This window comes from Palaemon carinicauda, unplaced genomic scaffold (genome assembly GCF_036898095.1).
Source record: "Palaemon carinicauda isolate YSFRI2023 unplaced genomic scaffold, ASM3689809v2 scaffold286, whole genome shotgun sequence".
In the NCBI taxonomy this organism is placed as follows: domain Eukaryota; kingdom Metazoa; phylum Arthropoda; class Malacostraca; order Decapoda; family Palaemonidae; genus Palaemon; species Palaemon carinicauda.
In genome coordinates this window covers 156,287-182,526 of record NW_027170519.1, presented here as the reverse complement: position 1 = coordinate 182,526, position 26,240 = coordinate 156,287, and the positions used below count along the sequence as shown (strand labels likewise).

Here is a 26,240-nt window from a genome sequence, read left to right as displayed (position 1 = left end):
AATTATTCTAAAGACAATGGTTCGAAAAACATTATTTTCGAAAAACAATTATTCGAAAGACAATTGTTCGAAAAACCAATTATTCGAAAGACAATTGTTCGAAAAACTTTTTTTTCGAAAACCAATTGTTCGAAAAACTTTTTTTCGAAAACCAATTATTCGAAAGACAATTGTTCGAAAAACTTTTTTTTCGAAAACCAATTATTCGAAAACAATTGTTCGAATGTGTAATTGTTCGAATCTACAATTGATCGAATTACAAGATATTCGAATAATTTTTTTTTTTTTTCGAAATTTACGTTGTTCGAATCCTTAACAAACTTTACTTAACCATAAAGAAGAATAGGATTAATGTTAATTAATGAATATTTTAGATTTATTAGAGTTTTATTTACACATCTTTGCACATTTATGTCAAATAAAAAACATCTTGAAAGCAATTAAAAATCAATACTAATATAAAAATGACATCAAACATTTGGTATATGGAATACAGTTCCTTCATGTATCCTATTGAATTACAGTTCATATATCCTATGAAAAATTGTGAATTGTGCAATATTATTTTGACTTTTCGCTTTCACGAAGTGACTCATCTGCTAGCGGTGGTTTCTCAGTGCACTGAAATTAAAAATAGAAGTCATTTAATCACTTTAAATTGTACTTTGGAAAACGATATGAAATTATTAAAAATTATATATCACTAGTGTACACGAACACACACAAACAAACACACGCACACACACACACAGAGATTCAACCCTTCCCACGCCCTCCCACTCCTACCCGACAAAACGGTGAGAGACCGAGTAGTCCTACGTCTGGCAATGCCGCTGAGCGTGATAGGAAAGATATGCATATATATATTTATATGTATATATATTATATATATACATATATATATATATATATATATATATATATGCATATATATATATATATATATATATATATATATATATATATATATATATATATATATATATATATATATATATATATATATATATATATATATATATATATATATATATATATATATATATATATATATATATATATATATATATATATATATATATATATATATATATATATATATATATATATATATATATATATATATATATATATATATATATATATATATATATATATATATATATATATATATATATGTATATATATATATATATATATATGTATATATATATATATATATATATATATATATATATATATATATATATATATATATATATATATATATATATATATATATATATATATATGCATTTATATATATATGTATATTTATATACATATATATATACATATATATATATAAATGTATATATATATATATATATATATATATATATATATATATATTTGTATAATTTATATATATACACACATACACACACACACACACACACATATATATATATATATATATATATATATATATATATATATATCCATAAAGACGCGTAGCTCTTTATTACATATGTGAGATACCTAATTAAAAGCCTAAATATGATATAAATAAAATTGATATTTGTTTTAACGAAATTCTGCAACGAAGAGAGCTACCTTCCACGAAATTAACCTTTCACGGTTATTGGTGTATACGTTGGAATTTCCACAAACAAACTGCTAAATAAATCTACAATGTAAATATAGGTTGAATGTCTTGTGAAACTTTAATATCTTTAGAAAACAAACAATGCAGGTTAACTCCATTGCTTTTTGTCAATCTTTCTATTAACCAATTAAATGGAAAGTCGTGGCTATGAAGAACAATTGGCCAATATGCTGTTAATTCAATTATAATGATGCATGATACAGAGAAACCAGAAGTTATCTTGAAAAGACTATATATATATTCATAATGATAACTCTAAATACTTATCTTTTATGCTCTTTTATTGTTCCCCTTTCTTGGGTAGTGCCATAGACTCTGTACCATGGTCTTCCACTGTTCTCTGGTCTTGGGTAGTGCCATAGTCTCTGCCCCGTGGTCTTCCTCTGTTCTCTGTTCTTGGGTAGCTGGGTAGCGCCATAGCCTCTGCGCCGTGGTCTTCCACTGTTCTCTGGTCTTGGGTGGCGCCATAGCCTCTGCACCATGGTCTTCCACTGTTCTCTGGTCTTGGGTAGCGCCATAGCCTCTGCACCATGGACTTCCACTGTTTTCTGGTCTTGGGTAGCGCCATAGCCTCTGCACCATGGTCTTCCACTGTTCTCTGGTCTTGGGTAGCGCCATAGCCTCTGCACCATGGACTTCCACTGTTTTCTGGTCTTGGGTAGCGCCATAGCCTCTGCACCATGGTCTTCCACTGTTCTCTGGTCTTGGGTAGTGCCATGGCCTCTGTACCATGGTCTTCCACTGTCTTGGGGTAGAGTTCTCTCGCTTGAGGGTACACCCAGGCACACCATTCTATCTGTTTCTTTATTTCCTTTCCTCGCTGAGCTGATTTCCATATTTAAGCCCATATGGACCTTATAGCATCCAGTTTTCCAACTAGGGTCATAGCTTACCTAGTAATAATGATAATAGTCTTAGGTAGTGCCATAGCTTCTGTACCATGGTCTTCCACACTTCTGGGTACACTCAGGCACACTATTCCATCTGTTTTCTTACTTTCTTTCCTCACTGGACTATTTTCCCTATTTGAGTCCTTATGGACCTTAAAGCATCCTGTATTTCCAACTAGGGTTATAGCTTAGCTAGTAATAATGACAATAGTCTTGGGTAGTGCCATAGCTTCTGAACCATGGTCTTCCACTTTTTTGTGTTAAAGATCTCTTACTCAAGGGTACACTCAGGCACACTATTCTTTAGGTTTCCTTAACTCCTTTTCTCACAGGGTTATTTTCCCTATTTAAGCCCTTAAGGGTCTTATAGCATCCCGCATTCCCAGCTAGGCTTGTAGCTTAACAAGTAATAACAATAATATTAACTGTTAACTTACCGATTTTTGCTTGGGGAAAGGTTTAAACTGGAGCGTGGGTCCTTTGCCCTGGACGCAGACGCATACGGCCTCATACTTCACATTCAGTTTGGCCTTCCATTCGCCGCTGGCCCATTCCGAGGAGCACAGGTGGTCTGTGGAAACAAATGAAGTACTATGAGGTTAATAATGCACAGAGGATCGGTTCGTGGCCTTACAAGGAAAACAGAGGTAAAGAAAACTCACACCAATGTATAAATGTATCAAATCTATATATATATATATATATATATATATATATATATATATATATACACATATATATTATATATATATATATATATATATATATATATATATGTATATGTATATATATATATATACACACACACACACACACACATATATATATATATATATATATATATATATATATATATACATATATATATATATATATATATATATATATATATATATATAAATAAGGAAGGGTAAAATCCACAGGAAACAGGAAAGGAAAAGACCAGGTACCAAGCGCTTTCGTGTATTACGTACACTTCTTCAGGGTACAAAGTGAAATAGAACATAAAATCATACAATAAAGAAACCTAACAAAACTGAAATAAAAGCCACAAACTAGCAAAGCATCATCAGATGGATAATCTGTTGTCGGATAATGAAACTTATTCTGAAGTACGTGGAAATCCCTTAGAAACTGTAAATAGTAATTTCAATAGGAAATTAAAATCCATCTTGAAAGGATATGATGCACTCATTAAGCAATTTTCTTCTCAATGTGCCACATTACCGTATATGTACGGTCTTATTAAAACTCATAAGATTAATAACCCTGTCAGGCCAATAATCAGTTCAGTTGGTAGTGTTTCATACAAATTGTCGAAGCGGTTAGTGCAAGTCCTTATGCCTATTGTTGGAAATATATCCCAATCACATATAAAGAATAATACAGATTTTGTTAACAAGTTGCTTAGTGCTCGCATTGATTTTAACTTTAAAATGGTAAGTTTTGATGTAACGTCTTTATTTACGAAGGTTCCAGTTGACGATCTATTGACATTTTTATCCGAAGAATTAAGTAAGCATGTTTTACCTTTATCTTATGACAAAATTATTGAATTGATAAAATTATGTGTTAAAGACTGTAAATTTGTTTTTAATGGAAAGTACTACCTACAAAAGTTTGGAATGGCAATGGGTAATCCCCTATCCCCAGTACTCAGTAACCTTTACATGGAATTTTTCGAAGTAAAACTGTTGCCAGCGATTTTGCCTAAAGGGGTTCTTTGGTTTCGTTATGTTGACGATATTTTTTGTATTTGGCCTACATATGAGAATCTAAATATTTTTTTGGAAAAGTTAAATAGTTTAGTATACTCCATAAAATTCACTATTGAAGAAGAGAATCATTGTAAATTGCCATTTTTAGATGTTTTAGTGCATAGAAATAATAGAGGCTTTGTTTTTTATATTTACAGGAAACCTACTAATGTTTGCTCCCACATTCATTTTTATTCAAACCATCAAACTAGTGTAAAAGTTTCTGTTTTTTCAAGTATGTTTTTAAGGGCTTTAAGGATTTGCAGCCCCGAATTTATAGACGCAGAATTTCGTAGAATTAATGACATAGGAATTAAATTAAAATATCCTAAAGTTTTAATTGACAAGTCTCTACGGAAAGCTAGGCATATATTTTATTCCGACAAGAATAGGGAACCTTTTAAGAATGAGAATGTGCTGGCACTTCCATACAATGAAAACTTTGCTTATATAAAAGATTTATTGAAAATATTCAAAGTAAATTTAGTTTTTAAAAGTTCAGGAACGGTAAAGAATGTCCTAATAAATAATTCTCCAAATTGTAATAGTGGCTCTATTTACATAATTCCATGTACTGGTTGTGACAAGAAATATGTAGGTCAAACCGGAAAATTGCTTAGCAACCGAATTAAACAACATCGTTATGCAGTTAGGACAGGACAAATGTCTAGTGCCTTGTTTGTCCACATGAACGATTTTAACCACTGTATTGACTGGGAAAACTCCTCAGAGAATTTATTTTGTAAAAATCTTGTTAAAAGAAATATTATTGAATCTGCTTTTATTAAATATTTTAATAATCAAATTTTAAATCTCAGTTCTGGTCTTTTTAAACTAGACACTCATCTTGTTAATGAAATTGTAAGGAAGTACAATGTAAACATTTAGTTTAACGATTGTTATATTACTAGTATTTTATTTTAAACTACAATTGTTTATTCATTTTTAACGACTGTTTGTTATTTTAGCATACTGATGATGCTTTGCTAGTTTGTGGCTTTTATTTCAGTTTTGTTAGGTTTCTTTATTGTATGATTTTATGTTCTATTTCACTTTGTACCCTGAAGAAGTGTACGTAATACACGAAAGCGCTTGGTATCTGGTCTTTTCCTTTCCTGTTTCCTGTGGATTTTACCCTTTAATATATGTCACGTGCAGTTTTGTGACTGATAAGTATATATATATATATATATATATATATATATATATATATATATATATATATATATATATATATATATATATATATATATATATATATATATATATATATATATATATATATATACTGTATATATATACATATTTACATTTTTTTTTAAATTTTCACTGAAGATCAAATCTTTAGAACCAAATCTGTAGAATTCTAGAGGTAAATTCCGTATTCTATTAGTTTTATTCCAGCCATGACCAGTTTGTGGAATGATCTTCCTAATCTTGCAGTTGAATCGGTGGAACTTGAAAAGTTCAAACTTGCAGAGAATGTTTTTTATGTTGAACTGGCTAACATAAGTCTCTCTTTATGGTTTATATATGACAGATCTATTTTGATAATAGTAATAAAAACTCACCTGCGAAAGCGTCTTCGATCTCCAGGTAAACCGTGTCCTCGAAGAGCTCCTGCAGAACGTAGTCTACATGGCTATCCGTAGAAGCGACGGCATCTACGAGGTCGCTGATGGTCTTGTTGGTTTCGACCAGGGCTTCGATGTCATCTTCGAGAGCAGCCGCAGCATCCTCGGTGCTCTTATAATTCTTTATCTTTTCCAGCGTGATGTTGGCCACGAGATGGCGTAGCCTGATACCCTCTTCTGAACTCAGACTACTGTAGATCGCATGGGGCAGGTCCTCCACCAGGTCAATCACAGTCTTCCCTGTGAGTGGGGGTTAGAGAGGTAATTTTCACATCAACCACATACCCAGATTAAAGACCAGGGCTGAAATCCAGTGAAAAATGGCTCGCTTCACATGAGCGGATTTTTTCCGTCCAGAAATATTTCTGACTGTTAGGAGGCGTGTCTTTACGTGTGATGATTTTCCCTAGCTGGCATGTAGTTTCTATGAGCCTCTAAACTGGAACCACGCAGGTTGGCATTGCATGCTGCTAGTAAATCACTACCGCTCGGAAATTCTTCCAGGCGGACAGCATGTAAAAGGCCTCATTGATTTTCATTGATTTCTAAACCGTTCAGACAAAACCATGCGGTATCAATCCGCTCATGTGTAGCGAGCCAAAGAAGTAACATTCATGTCGGTCTCAAGCTGACAAGGGAAGAGTGTTTTTGTCGTTAGTATCAGGTTTATTTATGAAGTAAATATTCATCTTTGTAACATGCATAACAAATACTCCTAAAAGGCTGAAAATAACTCAAGAAGTCCTCACTATACCATCATTGTTCTTAAGCGTAAGATCCGGGCAGTACTTCAAGAGTTCTCTGACGAACCATATCTGTGGATATTTCACAGCGATGTGCAGGGGAGTGTCGCCTGTGGGGACACAGAGACAATAACAAGAAGAGGTACAACAGGTGAGCCTCCAAATATAAACAATTGTGTCAATAATCATCTGTACCTTCACTAGATATAACTGAAGTTAGTTCAACTGACCATTGGGGTCCCTAGCGGCCAGATCGCTCCCTAGCTTGAAGAGAACGTCGACCATAGATGTTTTCCCCCATCTGGCTGCCACGTGCATTGCAGTCCAACCGAATCCGTAGTCCTCGTTAGTCTCGGGGTCCTTCCAAGGTCCTTAGAAGGGGAAGGAATTTTTACTTCAGTACATTTATGGGCCTGAATGATCCTTTACTTGCTACAGAACACTTACGGCCCTGATTGATCCTTTACTTACTACAGCATGATTACGGGCCTGGTTGATCCTTAACTTGCTACAGCACACTTACGGACCTGATCGATCCTTTAATTGCTACAGAACACTTACGGGCCTGAGTATTCCTTTACTTGCTACTGTACACTTACGGGCCTAATTGATCCTTTACTTACTACAGCATGATTACGGGCCTGGTTGATCCTTAACTTGCTACAGCACACTTACGGACCTGAATGATCCTTTACTTGCTACAGCACACTTACAGGCCTGAATGATCCTTTACTTGCTACAGAACACTTACGGACCTGATCAATCCTTTAATTGCTACAGAACAATTACGGGCCTGAATGATCCTTTACTTGCTACTGTACACTTACGGGCCTGAATGATCCTTTACTTGCTACAGCACACCTACGGCCTACTCAAGGGGTAAGGCTTAGGTCGGACTAAACCCTGCTTAATCTAACAGAGGAAATTAATATACCTGCCAAATATAAGCAAAAACTTGGAGACTTATCTCACCACACAACTGCAAAGGAACAGTAGTTAAAACACCCAACCTTACCGCGAATGTGAACAACGGGGGTTATTATAAAATCAGTACATAAGGCGCTAGCTATAGTAACACTTTATAAATCTTGCATACTTAGCGACGCAATAACATAACTAATAGTACATGTACACAACTGTTACGTAACATGATATCTATGTATATTATACGAAACACCTACTTACTTTCTGGTAAGGGTTTGTTGACATCAGATCCATACTGATGCAACAATATTGCAATATCAGCCATCTCATTCGCTGCCGCCCAGTGGATCCCATCGCCAACATTAGCTGAGGTTGCAAAAAAAGTTGCAAAAAAATAGAAATGCAAGACTTGAATCAATGATGGTCAAGGAAGGGGAGTGGGAGGTTACTCATTACTCCATTGTAAGCCAACTCATAAAAAAATACTGAATTTGAATATCATTTATGATAGATATTACTGATAAAATTGATAAATGTTACCATCGGCTCCAGCTTCGAGAAGAGCTCTCACCACCTCTATGTGCCCATTCTTGGCTGCTTCCTGAACAGCTTCTCCTGTAGAAAATAAAGTAATATCAAGAACAGCCCCAACAAGAAAACAAGAACAATGATAATGATATAGTGAAAACTTAAATTATGATTATTATTATCATTTGCTGAGATATAATTCTAGTTGGAAAAAGCAGGATTTATAAGCCTTAGGACTCCAACAGGGAAAATAGTCCATTGAGGAAAGGAAATAAGGAAACAGATAAAATAGTGTGGCTGTGTACCCTCAAGCAAGAGAACTCTAACCCAAAACATGGGCTATGGCACTACCCAAGACTATTTTTATTATCATTATTACTAGCTAAGCTATAATCCTAGATGGAAAAGTGGGATGCTATAAGCCTGAAGGCTCCAACAGGGAAAATAGCCCAGTGTGGAGAGAAAATAAAGAAACAGATTCTGTGCCTGAGTGTACCCTCAAGTAAGAGAACTCTAACCCAAGACTGTGGAAGACCATTTTACAGAGGCTATGGCACTACCCAAGAACAGAGTTGCTTATCATAGCTAAAGAGTCTCTTCTACCCTTACCAAGAGGAAAGTGGCCACTGAACAATTAAAGTGCAGTAATTGATCCGTTGAGTGAAGAAAGACGAATACAGTTGAGTCATGAAGGTTGGATCTCTCAAGATCTTCTTTTTAGACTTTGAGATCGTGCTGAACTTGCTTAAAGCCGACTGGCTAGAAAGGTTCCACACAGTAGAATGAGAAGCCAGGTGACAAGAGAGTCAGAGCTAACAAGAAAAGGAGTAGAGTAGCCTCTTTTGATATTATTATTATTATTATTATTATTATTATTATTATTAGTTGCTGTAGTAGTAGTATTAGTAGTAGTAGTAGTAGTAGCTATGCTGCAATCCTATTTAGAAAAGCAAAATGCTAGAACACCAATTTGGAAAGTTATCCAGTGTGGAAATGGTACCTAGGCAGAATGAGAATGACAGATGTGCAATTTTCCAAAAGTTATTATTATTATTATTATTATTATTATTATTATTATTATTATTATTATTATTATTATTATTATTATTATCAACCTTCAGATATGCAAAAATCCCAGAAAAAGAGTTACATACAACCAAAGGCAACTAAACAAATTATGCTGATTATCTCTGCTTCTTTAGCAATATTATTAACAACCCATATAATTACCATCTTCGTCAGCGTCTGGGTCTGCCCCCTCTGCGAGTAAGTACTGCACCACGCCCAAATGTCCCATCTGAGCGGCCATCTTCAGGTACATGCCTGACGAAGGGGTCATAGTTTTAGCAAGAATTGCAATTTCTTTAAAATATCTCTAGAGGTTTTACTTTCAAATATAGCAAGGAGATTTTGATTTCAAAAAGTCAGAAATTCATTTTTCTTATTGAAACTTGGTAAAATAAAGTTATATATGTTAATTAGCCGGTGGTAATTCAAGTTAATTATCTAATAATATGAATTACTAAAATGTAATCTAAACCACTAAGTGATTTACTAGATAAAATTGGCAATGCTTAACTACAATTGAATAAAAATGTATAAGAAATATATCTGAAACTAATAAATGAATAACGCATACATGTTTGTATATGTATATATATAGTGTATATGTGCAGTTACATCAATATGTATATACATATGTATAGTATATACATACAATGTATACTTGCATATATATATATATATATATATATATATATATATATATATATATATATGTATATACACAGTATACACACACACACACACATATATATATATATATATATATATATACATATATATATATATATATATATATATACAGTATATATATGTATATATATATATATATATATATATATATATACAGTATAAATATGTATATATATATATATATATATATATATATATATGTACAGTATATATATATATATATATATATATATATATATATATATATATATATATATATATATAAACGTATGGTAGAGTAATGATTAATAGGATTAAGGATAAAACAGAGAATGCAATCTTGGAAGTACAGGGTGGTTTTAGAAGAGGTAGGGGTTGTATGAATCAGATTTTTACAGTTAGGCAGATATGCGAGAAATATATAGCAAAAGGTAAGGAGGTGTATGTTGCGTTTATGGATCTGGAGAAAGCATATGATAGAGTTGATAGGGAAGCAATGTGGAATGTGATGAGGTTATATGGAGTTGGTGGAAGGTTGTTGCAAGCAGTGAAAAGTTTCTACAAAGGTAGTAAAGCATGTGTTAGAATAGGAAATGAAGTGAGTGATTGGTTTCCGGTGAGAGTGGGGCTGAGACAGGGATGTGTGATGTCGCCGTGGTTGTTTAACTTGTATGCTGATGGAGTGGTCAGAGAGGTGAATGCTAGAGTGCTTGGACGAGGATTAAAACTGGTAGGAGAGAATGACCATGAATGGGAGGTAAATCAGTTGTTGTTTGCGGATAATACTGTACTGGTAGCAGACACAGAAGAGAAGCTTGACCGACTAGTGACAGAATTTGGAAGGGTGTGTGAGAGAAGGAAGTTGAGAGTTAATGTGGGTAAGAGTAAGGTTATGAGATGTACGAGAAGGGAAGGTGGTGCAAGGTTGAATGTCATGTTGAATGGAGAGTTACTTGAGGAGGTGGATCAGTTTAAGTACTTGGGGTCTGTTGTTGCAGCAAATGGTGGAGTGGAAGCAGATGTACGTCAGAGAGTGAATGAAGGTAGCAAAGTGTTGGAGTCAGTTAAGGGAGTGTAAAGAGAGTTCTATATGAGAAAGTGATTGTACCAACTGTGATGTATGGATCGGAGTTGTGGGGAATGAAAGTGATGGAGAGACAGAAATTGAATGTGTTTGAGATGAAGTGTCTAAGGAGTATGGCTGGTGTATCTCGAGTAGATAGGGTTAGGAACGAAGTGGTGAAGGAGAGAACGGGTGTAAGAAATGAGTTAGTGGCTAGAGTGGATATGAATGTGTTGAGGTGGTTTGGCCATGTTGAGAGAATGGAAAATGGTTGTCTGCTAAAGAAGGTGATGAATGCAAGAGTTGATGGGAGAAGTACAAGAGGAAGGCCAAGGTTTGGGTGGATGGATGGTGTGAAGAAAGCTCTGGGTGATAGGAGGATAGATGTGAGAGAGGCAAGAGAGCGTGCTAGAAATAGGAATGAATGGCGAGCGATTGTGACGCAGTTCCGGTATGCCCTGCTGCTTCCTCCGGTGCCTTAGATGACCGCGGAGGTAGCAGCAGTAGGGGATTCAGCATTATGAAGCTTCATCTGTGGTGGATAATGGGGGAGGGGGGGGGGCTGTGGCACCCTAGCAGTATCAGCTGAACTCGGTTGAGTCCCTGGTTAGGCTGAAGGAACGTAGAGAGTAGAGGTCCCCTTTTTGTTTTGTTTCTTTGTTGATGTCGGCTACCCCCCAAAATTGGGGGAAGTGCCTTGGTATATGTATGTATGTATAAACGTCATTATTAATTTCAACTCACCATCTCCTTCATCAATGTCAGGATCCAATTGTAACAAATCTTTAACCACGTTGAGATGGCCACGTTCAACGGCTCTCAACAGCGAAAAACCTGTTAATAAAAACTCTATATCAGGAATCAAAGTCTTGGAATGACTGGAAGCAGCTCTTCAAGGAGAAGGACACTCCAAAATGAAACCATTGTTCTCTAGTCTTGGGTAGTACCATAACCACTGTACCATGGTCTTCCACTGTCTTGGGTTAGAGTGCTCTTGCTTGAGGGTACACTCGGGCACACTATTCTATCTTATTTCTCTTCTGTTTTTTGTTAAAGTTTCTATTTTTTATATATAAAAAATTTATTTTAATGTTGTTACTGTTCTTAGAATATTTCATTTTAATTGTTCATTACTTTTCTTGCAGTTTCCTTATTTCCTTTCCTCGCTGGGATATTTTCCCTGTTGGAGCCCTCGGGCTTATAACATTCTGCATTCCCATCTAGGGTTTTAGCTTAGATAATAATAATAATAATAATAATAATAATAATAATAATAATAATAATAATATATTATTATTATTATTATTATTATTATTATTACTATTATTATTAGCTAAGCTACATCCCTATCAAGAAAAGTAAGATGCTATTAGCCCAAGGGCTCCAACAGGGAAAATATCCCAGTGAGGAAAGAAAACAGATAGAATAGTGTGCCTGAGTGTACCCTCACGCAAGAGAACTTCAACCCAAGACAGTGGAAAATAAGGAAATAAAGAAATAAATAAACTATAAATGAAAGTAATGGTAGAAACTATAAAATACCTTAAGATTGGTAACGTTATAATTTATCTATTACATATAAACACTGAAGAGAGAATCATGTCAACATATTCAATATAAAATCAGTCACTGTAAGTTTGAGCTTCTAAAGTCCAGCTTGGCAAGGAAATGAATGAACTACATTAGATATAAACTAGCTCATATTCTGTAGGTCTATCAATCTATTAAGGATCATTTATATCCTAAAATAGTATAGAATCTATGATTAAGAAGATGAGGTAGTCAAATTTAGGTTGAAAATATATTAAGAGTGGAATCCAGACCCTATTTTCGCTTGTGAGAACTTCTAAACCTAGTCTCAATGCTTCTCTTGGAGCCCTGAATTCTACCTTTAATTTTAGTACTAATTTTTCTAGACTCACACTTGGCATTGCTCTGAGTTTTGGTTTAGTTTAATATACAAATAACATAGACTCCCACCTCCCATTGCTCTTTATTTTTTGGGGGTAGTTAGGCCTATATGTAATTAATAAATAAATAAAAACTTATATGTCTAGTTTAGTGGTATCCTAGGTCTACGCCTGGTATTTGCAAAGTTCTTTTCCTAAGTAATTCTATATTTGTGTTTTTGGCATAACCGCAGAAGGCTTCATCTATCAGATAATCAGTTGTATAGAGATGAGTAATATCAATAACTTACTGATGGTTGCCACTGTGACTAACAAAACGTTTGATGGAGTTCCAACTTGCTTTTCATCAACCGCTGACACTTGAAAGCCGTATTCCGTCATCGGCATGAAACCTGAGAAAATGGATTATTTTATAATAGTCTCCATTGGGAACAAAAAACTTCAATTATATAATTTAAAGATAAACTGTTTCAAACATACTGCCATGACTTTGGTAAACAAGTAAACTGATAAAGATAACTGGGTGTGTGGGGTGACAAGAAGAGATAAGATACGGAATGAGGTAATTAGGGGTACCACAGAAGTTAAGAGAACTATCAGATAAGATCCAAGAAAGTAGACTGAGGTGGTATGGTCATGTCGTGAGAAGAGATGAACAGTATATTGGGAGGAGAGTGATGGAAATGGAGGTACAGGGAACGAGAAGGAGAGGGAGACCAAAGCGAAGGTGGATGTACTGTATCAAAGGATGGCCTTCGATCAAAGGGATTAACCGATGAAGAAAGTAGACTGAGGTGGTATGGTCATGTCATGAGAAGAGATGAACAGTATATTGGGAGGAGAATGATAGAAATGGAGGTACAGAGAACGAGAAGGAGAGGGAGACCAAAGCGAAGGTGGATGGACTGTATCAAAGGATGGCCTTCGATCAAAGGGATTAACCGATGAAGAAAGTAGACTGAGGTGGTATGGTCATGTCATGAGAAGAGATGAACAGTATATTGGGAGGAGAATGATAGAAATGGAGGTACAGGGAACGAGAAGGAGAGGGAGACTAAAGCCAAGGTGGATGGACTGTATCAAAGGATGGCCTTCGATCAAAGGGATTAACCGATGAAGAAAGTAGACTGAGGTGGTATGGTCATGTCATGAGAAGAGATGAACAGTATATTGGGAGGAGAATGATAGAAATGGAGGTACAGGGAACGAGAAGGAGAGGGAGATCAAAGCGAAGGTGGATGGACTGTATCAAAGGATGGCCTTCGATCAAAGGGATTAACCGATGAAGAAAGTAGACTGAGGTGGTATGGTCATGTCATGAGAAGAGATGAACAGTATATTGGGAGGAGAATGATAGAAATGGAGGTACAGGGAACGAGAAGGAGAGGGAGACCAAAGCGAAGGTGGATGGACTGTATCAAAGGATGACCTTCGATCAAAGGGATTAACCGGTGATGAAGTGTGGGACAGAGGTAGGTGGAGAAAGCTGGCCAGAAACGTCGACCCCACATAGAAGTGGGAAAAGATGCAGACGAAGAAGAAGAAGAAGAAGAAGAAGAAGGCCTAATCTCGTTTCTTACCGTTTAACTTGTGGAAATTCCTCGTGGTTTGCACAGAATTAACCACGCGGTCTTCACTGTGGGCTTGCCAGTATTTCAACATGAAGGTGACGCCCTCGGGAGGGGCCTGGCCCTCGTAGTCCCATTGCAAATCAACCGAGTCGAAAGTCACTCCAACGACATGCAAGGTCGGTGCTGGAAGACCTACGGAATCATTTTAAAGGTTAAAAGTTTCATCTGAATTGATGCTCACCAGAACGTCAGCCAGGCAAGCCACCCCATTGTGTTGCCCAAGCACAGCAGTGGCCTTCCCACTAAACCGCTTAAACTCACGGTCCCGAGCTGGGATCGATCTGCTGCCATGCGAATGCTAGGCAAAACGTTACCACTGTACTAGCAATGTTATGAAATTTTTATTAATGGAATTTTCGTAGTTCGTTTGGGACAGAATTTGTAAAATTTCAAAAGTTTTGACTGAAATTAAGCATATTTGTAAAAGTATATTAACACAACAACATCGCCTAACTACGGCTCAACACCTAACCTAACCTAGGATTCTCATCCTTACCTATAGTCAATTCTTTTTAGTGAGGCAGATTTACACCGACTCGCGGGGTGCCCTTTTAGCTCGGAAAAGTTTCCTGATCGCTGATTGGTTGGACAAGATAATTAAGATAATTCTAACCAATCAGATAGGAGGAAACTTTTCCAAGCTAAAAGGGCACCGCTGCGAGTCAATGCAAATGCGCCTCATTAAAAAAAATTGAGTATAGTTTACTCTACCATGTCTCAACCCTATGTTGCTTCCAAACCGGTTTTACCCCTGACAAAGTAACGCTAAACCATATAATTTCTTAAATCATAAAACTTGCTTTATATTATCGTATTTCAGACCAAAATAAACAAAATTTCTAATAAATAAAATAAACTATATTTACCCCAGATCTATACTAATTTTTTTTCAATGAGGCGCATTTGCACTGACTCGCAGCGGTGCCCTTTTAGCTCGGGAAAGTTTCCTGCTATCTGATTGGTTTGCATTATCGTGTCCAACCAATCAGCGATCAGGAAACTTTTCCGAGCTAAAAGGGCACCCCTGCGAGTCGGTGCAAAACCTGTCTCCCTAAAAAAAATTGACTATAGAAAGATTGAAGTGTGGTCTTAAAGGTTTAAAGGTTTAAAGGCCGCTCATGAATGGCAGAGGCAAGGGACAGTGACATTGCTCTATCAAGCAGGACAATGCCCAAGAGACTGACCATATTACATATGATCAGCGCCCAAGCCTCCTCTCCACCCAAGCTAGGACCAAGGAGGGCCAGGCAGTGGCTGCTGATGACTCAGCAGATAGACCTATAGGCTCCCCCAAACCCCCCATCCTTAGCTCACAAGGATGGTGAGGATGCAGCGACCAAAGGAACTAACGAGTCTGAGCGGGACTCGAACCCCAGTCTAGCAATCAGCAGATAGACCTATAGGCTCCCCCAAACTCCCCATCCTTAGCTCACAAGGATGGTGAGGATGCAGCGACCAAAGGAACTAACGAGTCTGAGCGGGACTCGAACCCCAGTCTAGCAATCACCAGACAAGGACGCTACCTTTGAGTACTACAGCATGTCTGCTTTGTATGAAACTTGTATAAGTAATCCAAAATACGAACAAACATAACACTAAAAGAAAATTCAAATTTACCTTTTAAATAGAATTAATAAAAACCTTAAATAAAAAACTATACTTTAGTTTGTTCTTTTAAATAAGACTTAGACTTGCCCAAGGATTTTCTGCATTATTAAAAAACATAGGAATTTAAGACACTTATTAATGTCTTCTAAAGATTCTACAATAAGCAAAATGATTAAACTGTAGAGTTTTCTACTTAAACTACAGAAACTTAGTTTAAACTTACCTCTGTTATCAGGAGTCGTTAGAACTACACCAGTCCACGTGGATAATAGGCCTAACCAAAAATTCAAATGGTTTTGAAATTTCATCTTCAACTATTTTCCTTTGATGTAAAATATCTTATGATCAGTCAATATCTGTAAAACAATCAGTATTTTACATTTTTTATATACCTTTAATGCCTTTAAATATACAAATATATTGAAAACACTATTATTATTATTATTATTATTATTATTATTATTATTATTATTATTATTATTATTATTATTATTATTAGCTAAGTTACAGCCCTGGTTGGAAAAACAGGATGCTATAAGCCCAAGGGCTCCAACAGGAAAAAATAAATAGCTCAGTGCAGAAAGAAAACAAGGAAATGAACAAACCACAAGAGAAGTAATGAACAATTAAAGTAAAATATTTCAAGAACAATAACAATAATAAACAGATCTTTCATAAATAAACTATAAAAAAATATATTTAAGTCAGCCTGTTCAACATCAAAAACATTCACTACAAGTTTGAACTTTCGAAGTTCCACCGATTCAACTAACAAACTTTTTTTGGAGAATTCAACTAAAACATTGAAGCACAAAGAACCTGTAGTTATAGCAAGTTAAGGAGTCAAGGGTAAACTAAAGAACTTAGTTAACTACCATCCGGTGGACGCCTTTAACCTTATCAGCTCGAGAGTACAGACGTCCTTCACAGGATATGGTGTCTCTATTGTATGCATCAACAACGTAGGATTGAGTCATATTTTATTATATACGATAACTTATTATATAAGAAGAAAAAATTAAGATATCGTTATAACTGACGTCCAGGATATTTAAGAGAATTGCTCAATACTACACAGTATTCTAGAAGCTTTATTCCAGCTGTGACCAAGTTGTGGAATGATCTTTCTAATCGGGTAGTTGAATCAGTAGAACTTCAAAAGTTCAAATTTGCAGCAAATGTTTTTATGCTGAACAGGCTGACATAAGTCTCTTTTTATAGTTTATGTATGACATATCTTTTGACGTTGTTACTGTTTGTAGAATGGTTTATTGTTAATTTGTTCTCATCATTTAATTATTTTCTTATTTTCTTTCCTCACTGGGCTATTTTTCCCTGTTGGAGCCTTTGGGCTTATAGCATCCTGCTTTTCCAACTAGGGTTGTAGCTTGGCTAGTAATAATAATAATAATAATATCGTGTTGACATGATAATTCCTGGTTTTTGGTTCCTAACTGCTCACTCCGCAAAATAGAGAGATGCAAAGCTTCTAGGCTTAATCTTATTGTCCTATTAAAGCTTATTTAACCTGTACCATAAATAAATTAATAATGAAAGTCTCAATCTTTACTTTTATCCCATTCTACCTCAAAATCAGATATGATAGCACCTTGCTATCGCCAGTTTTGACAACCTAATGTGGTCAGTTTAGACTTTTTAAATTCTTCTTTCAAAGGCATTGGCCTACTTATAAATGCAACCAGATCCCTGCTAGAATTTTGAAACTACACTTATGTCTACTTTCATTAACTGTCCTAATTTTGGGCATGAAAATAAATGTTCAGTAGTATCTTCTTCACCTTTGCAAAGGTCATACATATTATCTACATAATTTCCCCTGAAATTTGTTTTTAAATTGAGCATATTTAAACTTTTTATAGTTACAGATGGTTTCAAATTATTGGAACCAAGGTTTATGTCTATTGTAGGTTCTAGAACTTTCAGATGTGCTGAAAGACTATAGGCCTACAACAAGCTTTCACTAGACATCCAAAAGACTAAAGATATTAAGACTTTCAAGAGGAAACTGAAGACTTTCATGCTTTCTAAATGTTTCGATAATGTGGGCATGATAATAAACGAGCAATATGTGAAATGCTGGATGCCTTGGAATGTAGGCCTATACGATAAAACGAATTACGAAAGGTCATGTAGTGAGTAGGGTTCCCCTGCAATATAGGACCAGAAAAATAGTACTAAAATTAGTAAATTGTGGATATGATATATACAATAGCTTCTTTTATAACATGATAAAACTGAAATATCGTTATAGCTGTTTCGTGAGTCTATTTGTAGTTAACAACTCAACACTCTGTTCTCTGAGAGGCGTGGTGAGCAATAGGCCTACCTGACTGGGGATGCACTTTATCCAAGAGTGTGTATTTCCAAAGTAATTTTGTTTACAAGAATTTCTAAAGAAGTGAATGAGAAGAAAGAATCAAGGGAAGTACTGCAAGCAAAGTAAAAATCAGGAAATTTGAGTCTTTATTAACGGCTACAATAGATGAATTATAATGAATTTATGCTTAGTTTTACTACTATTACTATTTTCAAAGATGTTGTTATTGTTACTTTCATTATCATCGAAATCTTTATCATGGTTTATTCTATTTTCACATATAAATTCTTCATATATTCTTTATATAACCTTAAAGAATATATTCTTCATTGTTAACTATTTCACTCTAATTGTTCAGTGGCTACTTCCCTCTTGGTTAGGGTAGAAGAGACTTCAGCTATGGTAAGCAGCTCATCTAGGAGAAGGACACTCCAAAATCAAACCATTGTTCTCTAGTCTTGGGTAGTGCCATAGCCTCTGTACCATGGTCTTCCACTGTCTTGGGGTAGAGTTGTCTTGATTGAGGGTGCACACGAGCACACTATTCTATTTTATTTATCTTTCTTTTGTTATTTTGAAGATTTGTTGTTTATATATGAAAGATATATTTTAATGTTGTTATTATTCTTGAACTAATCTTGTAGTCTATTTCCTTATTTCCTTTCCTCACTGGGCTATTTTCCCCGTTGGAGCCCTTGGGCTTATAGCACCCTGCTTTTCCAACTATGGTTGTAGATTAACTAGTAATAATAATAATAATAATAATAATAATAATAATAATGATGATAATAATAATAATAATAATAATAATAATAATAATAATAATAATAATAGTAGTAGTAGTAGCAGTAGTAGTAGTAGTAGTAGTAGTAACAACAACAACAACAACAATAATAATAATAATAATAATAATAGTAGTAGTAGTAGCAGTAGTAGTAGTAGTAGTAGTAGTAGTAGTAACAATAATAATAATAATAATAATAATGATAATAATAATAATAATAATAGCAGTAGTCGTAGTAATCATAATAATAATAATAATAATAATAATAATAATAATAATAATAATAATAGCAGTAGTCGTAGTAATCATCATCATCATCATAATAATAATAATAATAATAATAATAATAATAACAATAATAATAACAACAACCTACTTAGAGCCTAATCTATGAAAATCCATTAAACACCTAAACTCATTTCCAGAATGGCTGTTTGCTCAGAAAACAAGGCCGTGGCTGGAAATCAATCTATGCCCTGTTTAAGCCAAATTATCATCCTATCGAACACAAAGAAGAGTAAACACGGTTACCATAGCGATAAACAATATTTACGAAAGGCAAATGGGGTCCTACATACCCATGTTATCTAAGTGGACACTCAGTTATTTAGAGATGGTCAATTGGGTAAAAGCTGTGACTGAAGGATTCAAATTCTGACCAGTTTTAGAAATGAAGAATATTGTTATCAATTTTGCCTCTTTGTGTTTCATGTTATCTTTTGGTAAGTACCTCTCTCTCTCTCTCTCTCTCTCTCTCTCTCTCTCTCTCTCTCTCTCTCTGCCATGATCAGCAAAGCTGTATTAGGTAGGGTCACCCATACTATGTTGGTTTGCTGTGAGTGATCAGATTAGATTTTCCAATCTCCCACCATCACCAATTCGTAATGGCCAACGTGGTGATGAAACTGGCTAAACCTTAGACATGAATGAAGACATGTTTGAGGCCTTTGTCCTGCAGTGGACTAGAAACGGCTCCATTTATTATCATAATTATTATTATCATATATATATATATATATATATATATATATATATATATATATATATATATATATATATATATATATATATATATATATATTAGATTGATAAATTTGTTAATAAGTAGCTAGATATAGATGTATAGATATACAGTACACTAATCCAATTTCAAGATTTAGCTTCATCACTTGTTCTTGAAATAAGAATTATGATTCGTCTTCTTCTTCTCCCTGACTTCAGGACTGACAAGCAGTCAAGTGTACCAGCTGCAACCGGAGAAAAGAGCTTCCACGGACAATTACATTCTTCTGAACGTGACAACGGCCATCAAAACGAAGCTGGGAGATCTTCCCGATGTGAGAAACGATGAAGAAGAACCCATGACGGTCCGTGAGATTGCCGAGCGGGGAAATATATCTCTGGAATTTTCCGGGGGAGAAGTGTCGAAGGCCTATTTAGAAGCGTTTACGTTGTGCGTGGATTTTAAGGTTGAGGTCTTCACTCCATTGCCCGCTATCCTCAGCTACGCCACTTTGGACAACATGATGATGCTGAAGATATGTGAGTTTCTTTAGTACTGATTTCTGCATTGTTTTTCACCCATTTTCAGTTTTGCTTATTAAAAGGATAGATCTATTGCTCCGTCATGCGAAACCCAAACTTATACAGTTCTCTTCCTTTATCCTATGTTCGTCAGATTCAGGCTGCATTTGATTCTCCTGTTTAGATATTAACGGATTCTGAATACCTGGCACTCTCTTCTGACAGGTGTAATACCACGCGTTCTTTGGATTTTGTACGATATCTACCACGTGAAAATACAGGCTTTCATCTATCCCATGATGTGGTATCACGTTTGTTTGGTGGGGGACGCAGAAGGGAACTTGAACGTCTACCTACAAAATGAGCTCATCGATCAACGGTACGTCCTTTAGCTTTTGTCCGTTTGCTTTTATAACTCGTGTTTGTTTTGTGAACTTATAACTTTGCTGATGATCCTCCACATTTCAATTTCAATGTAAAACCACAACAGAAGGCAGTTTGTGGAAGACAGACTAGTTATTCTCCATCTGAACATGTGCTCTATTTGCAGTCCAATGAACCCCATACCAAAACTCTGGTTAGATGGTATCTTAATTTTGGGACAAGATCAAGACGAATTAGGAGGCACCTTCCCCCTCGGACAGATATTCCGGGGTAGAATATCACAAGTTTTCTTTTGGTCTCGACCGCTCTCCAGAGAAGAACTCCTGAAGACGAAAAACTGCGAAAGTACCATTCTGCCAGGAAACATCATATCGTGGGTCTCTTCCCCTTGGGAAATCTATGGTGAGGTCAACGAAGTTCACGAGAACTACTGCGACGAACTCGATAAACCTGTCTTCTTTTTTCAGACAGCTATGCCATTCAAAGAGGCCTTAGAGAAGTTAGAGATCTATGGGATGTCCCTAGCCAGACCCCAAACTTGGAAATCTTTAACACATTTATCCACCAGGCTAGAAAAATCTGGTTCTCAGTGTAGCACGAGTTTTTCATCATATAGATTTGGCTGGATTACTAACAGTGGTCATTTTCAATATTTTATTAATAACTATTCCCTGCCAAATGATGATACCAACAACCAATGTGTTGACCAATCCGCTGATTTTATTCACGAACCACCGATGCTATTAACATCTCACGAAGTAATTTTTAGCTCTTTAACTTGTGATAGTTTCTGTTTTTTTGGCGAGTATCTTAACTCGAGATCTATCTTTCATCTTCGTGGTTTGTGCAAGAATGGAAAGTCCCCCAAAACGCGCTTGGCCCTTGAATTTGTCTTTTCCTTAAACCCAAATGGTGATTATTTTCTAGCTGGGTTGACAGGGATGAGCATACAAACAGGAAATGAGTCAAAATGGTTCCTGATTAATAATGACGACAACAGCCAAATTGCCAGTACATATTGCACCACTGTGCCGGTGGGGCGAATGGAGTGGAAGGCAGAAAACTCTAATCTTTCCCTTTGCGATGACTCGAGGATGTTGGTGTTGAGTAAGTGTTCCTATGAGGAAGAGTTCACATGTGACGACGGGTCTTGCATCAACATAACAAGCCGCTGCAATATGATACCGGAATGTAACGACTGGAGTGATGAAAAAAACTGTACACGTATTAAACTACCGACAGCTTACATGAGTGACATACCCCCAAAGCTGCCTATGGATTTCTCAATTGCAGTGGACATTTATCATGTGGAGGTTAACTTGCTAAAAATGACGGTCTCTCTGGAGCTCAGCATTGAGATTATTTGGTATGAAGAGCGAATATCCTTCAAAAATCTGCAGCCCGATCCAGAAGCTAACCTTATCTTGAAACAGCGAGGCAAAGACTGGCCAATATGGGTGCCTCACACTTCCATCTCTCCAGCTACTAGCTATGGAAGCATCGACCACCAACCATCGGTGATGGTTCAAAAAGCAACTGAAGGGAAAAGTAATGGAGATGGTAAGCTGATCATTAGTAATCTCTTCACACTTTTGAGTAATTAATTCTAGGTAAAGCAATTAAATACTTTAATGTTGATTATATATCACCTCTGCAAGGCATAAGTTTACATACTGTACTGAGCTTAGTTTTCTGATCCAATTCATGATAGCTTTGACGCATTCACTATAGTCACGGCAAAGATTCTGTGTAAAATAATCCCCAGTCCTGATGACGTCATAGCCAGTCATTTTGTCTTCCGCATTGACGGTTTGAAATGTGCAAGGGGGTGTATTGTGACCACTACTAATGTGGGAGACGACTTGATTGGCTATGACATCATCCATGGGAGGGGCTTATTTAGCCTCGAATCTTTGCAGTGACTACTATATAGTCACTAAAGTCAGTGAAATTATAATTTACAAACTAGTGTAAGAAAAAAACTCTGATTTCAAATTGCCTTGCAATTGCTCACCTAAAAGTAGATGAATTTTAGTTACTGAGATACATTCACTATAGGTTTTCTTTCAGGAAAGGCATATTCGTTCCATTGATTTAAACATCATTGTAACCTATCACTGTTTATATATTACAATTCTACGGTACTCATTACCGAGTCCTTTTAATCAAGATATTAAGTTAGCCCTTTGTTGCCATATATACTTGAAGTTTCAGCAGTTTTTGCTTCTAGGTGCAAATTGTTGAAGAATTGAACAGCCTACAAGCTGAAAGTTACTGATGATATGATCAAGAAGAGAACATTCTTCAAATTAGCCTTAAAACAGTTCTGTTAGATGTCAAAATATTAAGCAGGACTCTGGGTCTTTTCAGATACCATCTATCCAGGGGCTGAATCTCCAATCCTCTATAACCTAACGCAGCACCCAACTCTCCGTTGCCTGTTTTGTCTCAAACGTTACCCTCACGACGAACAGTTTTGTCACTTCAAGATCGGAATCACCAATGTTCCACTGAACAGTATCAACATCATTAATAAGACTCTGAATTTCTTTGGGAATACTGAACTGAGCGAGTACTTGGTGGGGCAATGGAATGTAAGTGGCTCAAATCACATATTACAGATTGATTTCCAACTAAAAAGGAGAATAGACCACGAACTCCTTTCGACTTACTTCCCTACATTCCTCCTGCTTCTGATTGCTTATGGAACTCTATTCATCGACTCAGAGAATTTCTCCGAGCGGGGAAGCATGAGTCTCACGACGATGCTGGTGCTTATATCCCTCTATACCGAGTCCTTGTCCAACCTTCCCACAACCTCTTACAATAAGGAGATCGACGGGTGGTATTTATTCGTCATCAACTACGTTTCTATCATAATTTTCGTGCACTTGGCCACCAGCCGGACTGTAATGAAACAAACGACAAGTATGGTAAAACCAATCTCCACCAGTCGCTGGTTTAAAAATAAAGGAAAGGCCTGTGGATTGGCAGATTACCTTAGCCCTAAAAGAGTTCTAAGAGGCGCAAGGATTTTATTTGGAATTGCTCTCCCAGTCTTTCTTACTTTTTACTTTTGGAGGCAGATGGGTGAATATGGAGACCCCTGTGGCTCGGTGTAGAAATCGTCGAAGACTCCTTTTAAGGTTTAGGTTGTAAAATTATAATTCAGAATACTGTAGTTTGTATATGGGCCAAAAATAGAACACTGAAAAGACATGTTAAACCAACCTAGCCTAACTTAATCTAACCTAACCTAACCTAAGGTTAATCAATTGTCAATCATGTTTTAAAGATTTGCTAATAATTTGTAAATGATGTAGCCTTATACAAACTACAGACTACTACAAATTTAGTACTATTGTGTTAAATTTCTAGTCATTAACCAACATAAAAACCATATGAAGTCCTGAGTATATTACAAGTGCAGCTTCATTAAAAATAAAAATAAGAGGCGAAAGTTTTCTTAGCTTTTAGCTTAGATATTAGTGACTGGAGACAACAGTGCAGCCAGGAGCACAGACCATGAAAAAAAAAAAAAGATAACTATAAACTTTATTTTGATAAATGATTATAAAAAGATGATGAAAAACAGAATGATATTTCTGTAGAATTTTCTAGAAAATCACACGGTTAATAGTGAAGAACCGTAGAAATAATTAAAGGGTAACGGACAAATTGTCTGAACAGCCGGTGGCGGGAAAACCCAACCGGAGAAATTGGAATGTAAACATTGCAATATTTAAATCATTTGTCAACACAACTGATGGAAGATCTGTGTTCTATCTGGGAACTTGAAAGCAAGTAGAATTAAGCAGCAACAGGACTCCCTTAGGGCCCGGCCAGACCAAGCGCGGCTAGCGACGAGGTTAGCGGCAAGAGGTTCCAGCTGATAATTGAAACCTTAGGTATCTTATGTAGGTGGCCAGATAGGAGTCGCGGGCAAGAGGTTCCAGCTGATAATTGAAACCATAGGTATCTTATGTAGGTGGCCAGATAGGAGTCGCGGGCAAGAGGTTCCAGCTGATAATTGAAACCTTAGGTATCTTATGTAGGTGGCCAGATAGGAGTCGCGGGCAAGAGGTTCCAGCTGATAATTGAAACCTTAGGTATCTTATGTAGGTGGCCAGATAGGAGTCCCGGGCAAGAGGTTCCAGCTGATAATTGAAACCTTAGGTATCTTATGTAGGTGGCCAGATAGGAGTCCCGGGCAAGAGGTTCCAGCTGATAATTGAAACCTTAGGTATCTTATGTAGGTGGCCAGATAGGAGTCCCGGGCAAGAGGTTCCAGCTGATAATTGAAACCTTAGGTATCTTATGTAGGTGGCCAGATAGGAGTCGCGGGCAAGAGGTTCCAGCTGATAATTGAAACCTTAGGTATCTTATGTAGGTGGCCAGATAGGAGTCCCGGGCAAGAGGTTCCAGCTGATAATTGAAACCTTAGGTATCTTATGTAGGTGGCCAGATAGGAGTCCCGGGCAAGAGGTTCCAGCTGATAATTGAAACCTTAGGTATCTTATGTAGGTGGCCAGATAGGAGTCGCGGGCAAGAGGTTCCAGCTGATAATTGAAACCTTAGGTATCTTATGTAGGTGGCCAGATAGGAGTCGCGGGAAGCCTCGCGACTCCTATCTGGCCACCTACATAAGATACCTAAAGTTTCAATTATCAGCTGGAACCTCTTGCCGCTTACCTCGTCGCTAGCCGCGCTTGGTCTGGCCGAGCCCTTAGAACGAGTTTACTTCATAAGCAAATTTATTTACATTTACGATAGGAGACCGTTAATCCGTAACCCTGTGAAGAGAGTTGAAGGTTTACGCAAATTGGAAAGAAGATATTGTGAGCAATTATTTCAAACTGTTTTGTATTCGTATCAATATAATTAACTGTAATAAGTGAAATTAAACATAGTTTCTTTAATAGAATTAAGTCTATATGTATCAGATAAGATTAAATACTATACCCATTCAAATATCTTTAATTCAATTCCCTACATGAAAAATATTCAGTATGAATTGAAAAAAATCATTATGAAATCTGAAAGGAATATATAAAAAGAAATAAACATATTTGTTTTTTCTTTTTAAACAATGTTTCTGAAACTGATATCAGAGGCTACTAGATAGCTGCTTGTTTTCTGA

General features: G+C 36.1%; 2 protein-coding genes across 5 annotated transcripts; one reads left to right on the top strand and one right to left on the bottom strand.

The window, feature by feature from the left end:
- Positions 1–402: 402 nt before the first annotated feature.
- LOC137636398 (fibronectin type 3 and ankyrin repeat domains 1 protein-like) lies at positions 403–16,925 on the bottom strand. Of its 4 annotated transcripts, none has more exons than XM_068368820.1 (13): positions 16,890–16,925; positions 16,294–16,426; positions 14,412–14,594; positions 13,122–13,223; positions 11,666–11,755; positions 9,355–9,447; positions 8,137–8,211; positions 7,858–7,962; positions 6,903–7,043; positions 6,684–6,782; positions 5,867–6,169; positions 2,976–3,109; positions 403–621 (listed from the first exon to the last, which is right to left on the bottom strand). In XM_068368820.1, exons 2-13 carry the CDS (start codon positions 16,376–16,378, stop codon positions 562–564), a joined length of 1,470 nt encoding a protein of 489 aa, XP_068224921.1. In that variant the 5' UTR covers positions 16,379–16,426; positions 16,890–16,925; the 3' UTR covers positions 403–561. The 4 variants fall into 4 exon arrangements, with proteins under 4 accessions (XP_068224921.1, XP_068224920.1, XP_068224923.1 ...); XM_068368819.1 differs by having other exon boundaries at positions 16,804–16,916; XM_068368822.1 differs by having other exon boundaries at positions 16,848–16,903.
- A 2,858-nt stretch (positions 16,926–19,783) lies between these two features.
- LOC137636395 (uncharacterized) lies at positions 19,784–24,909 on the top strand. Its single transcript, XM_068368817.1, has 5 exons — positions 19,784–19,914; positions 20,414–20,734; positions 20,942–21,095; positions 21,267–22,660; positions 23,471–24,909. The coding sequence occupies exons 1-5, from the start codon at positions 19,863–19,865 to the stop codon at positions 24,220–24,222; spliced, it is 2,673 nt and encodes an 890-aa protein (XP_068224918.1). The 5' UTR covers positions 19,784–19,862; the 3' UTR covers positions 24,223–24,909.
- The last annotated feature ends 1,331 nt before the right edge of the window (positions 24,910–26,240 follow it).